A 6,916-nucleotide genomic window follows, 5' to 3' on the forward strand; every position below is an offset into this window, starting at 1 on the left:
GAGCTCCCGTTGCTCAGTCCCTGCTCCTGCCCACCTAGCAGTTCGAAAGCATGTCAAAGTGCAAGTAGATAAATAGGTACTGCCCCACCGGGAAGGTAAACGGCGTTTCTGTGCGCTGCTCTGGTTCACCAGAAGCGGCTTAGTCCTGCTGGCCACATGACCCGGAAGCTGTATGCCGGCTCCCTCGGCCAATAAAGAGAGATGAGCGCCGCAACCCCAGAGTCGGTCACGACTGGACCTAATGGTCAGGGGTCCCTTTACCTTTACTAATGTTACTTTTACGGGTACCAAGCATAAAAACTCCTGGATCTATTTGACTGTAGTTTGAAAAGTTTTGTCAACTCAGGAATGGGCTACTCTGGCTGCAGATTTCATTCACTTCTGCCAAAAGGGAAATACAGTGGTGCCCCGCAAGACGAATGCCTCGCAAGACGAAAAACTCGCTAGACGAAAGGGTTTTCCGTTTTGGAGGTGCTTCGCAAAACGAATTTCCTATGGGCTTGCTTCGCAAGACGACAATGTCTTGCGAGTTCCTGCTGGGGTTTTTCCTCCCCCCCCCTTTTCCAAGCCTCTAAGCCGCTTATCAGCTGATCCGATCAGCAGATAAGCCGCTAAAAGCCGCTAATAGCGCTAATAGCGCTAATCCGCTAATCCTTCAATGGGCTTGCTTCGCAAGACGAAAAAACCGCTAGACGAAGAGAATCACTGAACGGATTCTTTTCGTCTTGCGAGGCACCACTGTAAATGCCATAGACATGTTTTGCAAGAGAAAAGGTGTTTCAGGTTCAGTCTTTGGCATCCTCCAGGCCAAAGTAATGTCCTGTGCCTGAAACCCTGGAGAGATGCTGCCAGTCAGTGTAGACAGCACTGCGCTAGATAGGTCTGGCTTAGCAGAAAGCAAGCTCCTGTGCTTCCTATAAATCAGGATGGAAATCTGCTGCCAGAGTTTCAGCCTGGACCAAAAGGCAGTGTGTCCATTTTTTAAAGGGTAAGATGCGTCATGCAGACATTTTGCCATTGCATATACATTTAGGCAATAACAGGGCACTGAATAAAGCAGGGAGTGCTGTTGGGGGGCTTTCTGGGAGTGATTCCTCCCTGTTGACCTTTCTCATTTATTTTTTTACATATAATTTTTATTAATTTCTTTTTTAACACAATTATTTCCAACATTACAACAGCAAATAAAAATACTCTTTGCTCTGCTGAGCTCGTGACTTCTCTCCACTCCTTCAACTTTTTTTTGTTTTCAAGTCTTTATGTCGCACTTTAAAACCTCCACTTCTGACCTTTATATCCTAATAATAATAATAATTTATTTATACCCCACCCATCAGACTGGGTCTCCTCAGCCACTCTGGGCGGCTTCCAACCAAATATAAAAAACAATAAACAGGGCCGCCTTCAGGTGTCTTTTAAAAGTAAAATAGTTGTACTAGTTATAAAATAGTTGTAAAATAGTTTTTATAGTCAACTCTGTCTCTTTGGTCTAGAAAGTTATAAAATGTTTTAGGTTTCATTGCAGGATTTATTTCAATCCAGCTAGTGTCTTCACATTTTTGCCACAATTATTCATATACCCAATAAATTTACTCCAGCCTCTTTGAAACTTTTGGTTGTCTTGGTTCCGGATTCTACCGGTCAGCTTGGCTAATTCCGCATAGTCCATCATCTTCGTCTGCCACTCCTCAATCGTTGGCAATTCCTGCACTTTCCACTTTTGAGCTAATAAAGTTCTTGCTGCCGTCGTGGCGTACAGAATTAGTCTTAGCAATTTCCTCTCCCATCAAACCCAGCAAAAGTGCTTCTGGATTTTTGGGGAAAGTATATCTAAGGATCTTTTTTAGCTCGTTATAGATCAATTCCCAGAATGCTTTTACTTTATCACAAGCCCTGCTGACCTTTCTCAATGGCCCCCATCACCCCACTGCAACGCCCACATGAAGGTGGTTCTCTGGCAAGGAGCTGGTGTCACATTAAACCTTTTCCACCGAAGCTGCTGCACATTTGATGTGGGCTCTGGACTTCTGGCTGTTGCCGCTACTTTCAGCAATGTTGTTGACCACATACCTTGTTTTGTCCTCCGCAGGTAAGATTTATTCTGCTGCTTTTGCCCAACTCTTAAAACCTGAGAAAGCGATTGAGTTGAATATTTTTTATAGACTCTGAAACTTTCTGTAGTTTTGGTAAAACATTTCCCACTTTTTCCTTAAATGTGCATCTGATTTCTAATGTTTCAGTCACAGGGCAATGTAGAGATCCTGAAGCGGTGTTAAAAAGTCAGGGGTGAAAAACTGCAGCCGTTAACGGTCCTTGTGGCGTTTCCCCTCCACAGTGCTTCCAGCCCAACTTTTGTTCCTGTATCCAACTCAGAAGTTCCAGTTTGTGGGTATTGGAGAGTCGGCACAGATTCCGTGCACTTCTGCCGAAAAAATTGAGGACAACGGATTATCATTCAGTTGGTATAAAAGAAGAGAAAGCAGATTTCCAGTTTTAGTCAAACATTGTAACGATGGAAAAACTGGGGACAGATTTGTCTGCAGAGCTAAAGCTTACAGTCAAAACTCAACGCTGGAGATCTTGAATGTCCAGAGGTCGGATTCTGGCATATATTTCTGTGTCACAAAAAATTATAATGTCAGGAAAGGATTATGCCTACTGGTTGTTGGAGGTAAGAGATTAGGTCTGAGATTTACACTAGAACCACTCAGTGGGGCAGTTAAATTAGCATCTGTCCTCAAGATCATCTCATACGTTGCAGGCAAGGCTGTTGTTGAATTCTAGCCCTGCTCTTACATATTTCATCCTGTCACAAAATACCAGAAACCAGCCTCGTTCGGCCTCCATTGGCACCAAGAATCTCATGGAGGGTCTGCCACAGCCCTCAACTGCTCGGCTGTTTCCTACGATTCTCTCTAAGAAACTGCTCTGGCCTTTGCATGAGCAAAACATTAGCCCAGCCCTTCCCCATAGCATTTAAGGGGGCCTCACCCCAAACCTCCTGATGAAGATACAGCTTTCCTAGAACAATTGAGAAAGGCAGATCCATCCTAGGGATCCTTAGGAATGGATAAAAATTAAAACCGCCCGCATCATAATTGCATGACACAAATATCTCATGCAAGCCACAATTGGGATACTGTGTACAGTTCAAGTTACCTCACCTGAAAAGGGATATTGTAGACAGTGGTGTAGCGTGGGGGGTGCAGGGGGGGCCGGCCGCACCGGGCGCAACATCTGGGGGTTAGGGTTAGGGGGCACGAATCCACGGGTTAGGGGGCGCAAATTACTTGCCTTGCCCCGGGTGCTGACAACCCACGCTACGCCACTGATTGTAGAGCCAGTAAAGGTTCAGAAGACGATGGAGGAGGAGAGTTTGGTGCTTTTTAGTTTTTAGAAAGGGCAAATAAGAGGGGGCAGGATAGAGGTGGATGAAATTATGCAATGATGAATCTCTCCTCTCCCTGTTTTTTTTTGTCATCAGACAGTTATACTGCAAGCACCCGGGTGATGCTTTTAAAACCCACTAAGCAATGGCCGTCTTCCCAGCTGCAAAACCAGCTTGCTTGCGTGGTCCATGGAGCGTGCAACTTAGTCCAGGTTTCCTGGGACGTCCCGGGAGCTCTCCCTCATGAGGCCTGGACCCTTTTAGCAAAAAACAACAGTGGATCCTTAACCTTTGTCAGTCTCCTTCGCTTCCCCATGGAATTACACAGCAGTGGGGGAAATATCACCTGCGAAGTCAAGTTCAACTCCTCCAGCACCAGCGTGAAAAGGACCGCCATGTTCAATGCATGTGAGTGATGCGTTGTTGACTTCTGTTGACAGCAGAAATTCCTGAGTAAGCAACGCTGGGGGTTTTTTTATATATTCTTTCTCTCCTTTTTTGAAAGCTTCTTCCACAGACGATAATGGGAACTGCCAAGTCTACAGAGTGTCGTTTGCTGTCGTTGGTGTGTTGGCATCACTGCTCATCTTCCTGAGTTTTATTTGGATACGAATTGGCCCAGGTAATATGAGGAGCTACACCCCGGGAAAGAACCATGACAATATGCCCTAGGTCAGTGTCTCTTTACGCAGAGGGGAAAAGGAAATTTTGCTGCCTGTAGTGCACAAGGCAGCCGGAGCTTCCCACTATTTGTTTTATGTTTTAATTAGCAAGATATATATCACTTAATCAACAAAAATCAGTTGTATGAAACAGTGCAAAATGTGCATAAGAAAATACTGTAAAAATCAAATATTAAATTTGTGTATGTGTGTATCAGGGTGGTCCAACCACTTTTTGGCAGCCCTCGACAACATTCAAGGGGGGGGGAATCTTAAAGCCTTTTTTAAAAGTGTGTCATGTGTTGTTAATGATAGCACATACATCTGTTTTTGTGTTAAATTTGTTTAATAATCAAATATAGTAAAACTGTTTTGCTCCCGAAGGGTGTCACACCAAGATGTCTGGACCTCCTCCTTCAGAGGAAATACAGGTAAGGACTCTTTTTAAAATATAGATGGGTGATAGGAATGGGGAATAAATTTGATTCCGTTTGCATTAAATTCAGAACTATCAGATTTGCACTTCCTGAAACACTATGAGAACTGAAACACAGCCAACGTTTGAAGTTTGCACTTCCACAAATTTTGCCCATATTTTGCAGTGTAGCTCTCCATCCAGACAATGTTCACAAAAATGAATATATTTATGAAAATAATGTACAAAAATACATCCCATTAGGGATAATTACTTGAGAAAATCTGTTCATGAGTCAAAAGTGCATACAAAATGGAATCTGCACTAAAATGTTGTATGGTTTTCTTGAAGCTTTTTTAAATAAAAAAAAAACCCTCAAATTGCTGCATAAATAATAATCATTATTATTTATACCCAGCCCATCTGGCTGGGTTTCCCCAGCCACTCTGGGCTAAGGTTACCAGATTTTTTTCAATGATTCCGGGGGCACTTATTGTTCGCTACATACGTGTGAATGCTGAGAACGCTGTAAATCCGGGTACTGTCCCCAGGAAACAGGGACGTCTGGTAACCTTACTCTGGGCAGCTCCCAACAGAATTAATGATAATAGTATTAATAAAGTGATAAAACATCAGACACTAAAAGCTTCCCTAGATGTGGAGAACTGTATTTAAAACTGGAAAAATAAGAAAGAGAGACAGAGAGGTCTGGATGCTTCTAACATGGCCAAAATGGCGTTGAATTTAAGCCATCAAGCAACTAACAGTCCTCTCCTCCAAATTTTATAACAGGATGAAATTTCCTATGGCCAACTGGTCTTTCAGGCAAGACCTAAGATGTGAGGAAGAGAAGACCAACAGTGCAAGGGAAGAAATCCAAAATTTTGAAGGACGTTTGAGAAGCATCAGTTGCTATGAAGTGACAGGATACCCAAATCCTGTCTGTGAAATCACCCCAGGCCTCAAAACTGTCCAGAATTCCTTTTGTCTTCTAAAAATCCAAAACAGCTTTTCTCTGCTCTCCTCTGCTCTATCACAAGATGCTGTGCATAGGCAAAATGTTACTTTTAAAAGCAAATGAATAGCCTCTGTCAATGCCAAGAATACTCGGGCCTGAGAAACGAATCTTATCTCATTCAGTTGCAACATCTTTGGACATGCTGAACCGCTCTCATTCCCCCTTTCCTGGGAAGAGTCCAAAATAGTCCCAAGACAGCTTTCTGTTCATGCTCAGAGGAACTCAGGGGCAGGACTCTGGAAGAAGGGGGGGGATCTGGAAGGGTATATATGTTTGTGCACATGATTGTGAACTCGTGCATGCTTTTTGTGAACTATCACACTTGCTCCTTCTACCAGTTCATGGATGGTAGAAATAAAAAACCTTTTCTCCGAAACTATTCCTTGAGTGTCTGTTGACTCCCACTTCCCTTTCCCGGGCGCAATATTTTTCCCACCCGAGGGCAAAGCCTCATAAGGCTACAGCTAGACTCTGATTTGGGAAGATATATATATATATTTATGTGATAGATTTGTTGCCTCAGAGCACCTTAATCTCTCTCAATTGTGCAAAACTTCATTTCCAGCAGGCAGCTGAATACCTCTTGCAAAATGCAAACACTCTGCAGGTGGCCACAAATAAAAATAAAAAGCGGCGAATGTAAGATGTAACGTCTTTTGCCTTTTGCTGCTCTCTGTGGCAAACCTGCTGTGACCAATGCAGGAGCTTTTGAGACATGGAGATCTTATCGCTCTCAAGGACCACAATGGGGCAATTTTGCATTTCGCGGGCTGGGGGAGACTGTGGCTTTTTGCAAGTGCAGGAATTTGAGGTGTGACGATGCCATGGGGCCACTTGTGACAAAAAGCGTTTGCTGTGCCTAACTAAAAGCCACTTTTGCTGTGCATTTGTGGCTTGTTGACATCAGATAGTGAAATTCTACATGGGGAGGAGGTGGTTCAAGAAATTTCTACCATTCTGAGAAAGTTTTGCACTGAACAAATCACACAAGCGAAGAGGGAGGCTTGTTGACGTGGGGTATTGACATTTCTCAGAAAGGAGCCTGTGAGGGTTTGATTAGCTGCTTGTGCGTGAAAACGTGCTCCCTCAGAGTTTGTGCGCCCCCACAAACCTCCGTGTGTGACGGAGCTCCTCAGACATGTCTGCTCTAGTCACTAGTAGAGTCCGACAGTGGCTGTCTGCGGAAGCGTTTCCAGCAAAGAAGTTCCTTAACGGAAACGCGTCTCCTGGACTCACGGCGTGACAGTTTCCTGCGAGGTATGGGTCTCCCTATGGGAGACTCCGATACCTCCCCACTGTTCTCGCTGGAAGCCTCCCTGAGCCCTCCCTCCTGCTCGCATTCCCTCAGAGACCCACTCCTCCCCCTGCTGGTCCCTGCTTCAGCAGTTGAGTCTCTTTCATCCTGCCTGAGTCCCTCCACCACCTGATGCTCT

At 44.4% G+C, this 6,916-nt stretch overlaps 1 protein-coding gene across 2 annotated transcripts; it reads left to right on the top strand.

Moving 5' to 3' along the window:
- Positions 1–1,492: 1,492 nt before the first annotated feature.
- LOC308576360 (uncharacterized protein) lies at positions 1,493–5,942 on the top strand. Of its 2 annotated transcripts, XM_081175632.1 has the most exons (6): positions 1,493–2,089; positions 2,336–2,671; positions 3,485–3,796; positions 3,894–4,010; positions 4,435–4,481; positions 5,258–5,942. In XM_081175632.1, the coding sequence occupies exons 1-6, from the start codon at positions 2,011–2,013 to the stop codon at positions 5,306–5,308; spliced, it is 942 nt and encodes a 313-aa protein (XP_081031758.1). In that variant the 5' UTR covers positions 1,493–2,010; the 3' UTR covers positions 5,309–5,942. The 2 variants fall into 2 exon arrangements, 1 of the variants encoding a protein (XP_081031758.1); XR_014003188.1 differs by lacking the exons at positions 1,493–2,089; positions 2,336–2,671 and adding an exon at positions 3,086–3,189 and having other exon boundaries at positions 3,345–3,796.
- Positions 5,943–6,916: the final 974 nt, after the last annotated feature.

The sequence above is a fragment of the Podarcis bocagei genome (genome assembly GCF_964188305.1).
Source record: "Podarcis bocagei genome assembly, chromosome: 16".
Taxonomy (NCBI): Eukaryota; Metazoa; Chordata; class Lepidosauria; order Squamata; family Lacertidae; genus Podarcis; species Podarcis bocagei.

Coding starts and splice junctions, on each gene's coding strand:
- LOC308576360 (XM_081175632.1), top strand. CDS start 2,011: ATGTGGGCTCTGGACTTCTGGCTGTTGCCGCTACTTTCAGCAATGTTG. Junction 2,090..2,335: donor CCTTGTTTTGTCCTCCGCAG/GTAAGATTTATT, acceptor TCCCCTCCACAG/TGCTTCCAGCCCAACTTTTG. Junction 2,672..3,484: donor ATGCCTACTGGTTGTTGGAG/GTAAGAGATTAG, acceptor TTTTGTCATCAG/ACAGTTATACTGCAAGCACC.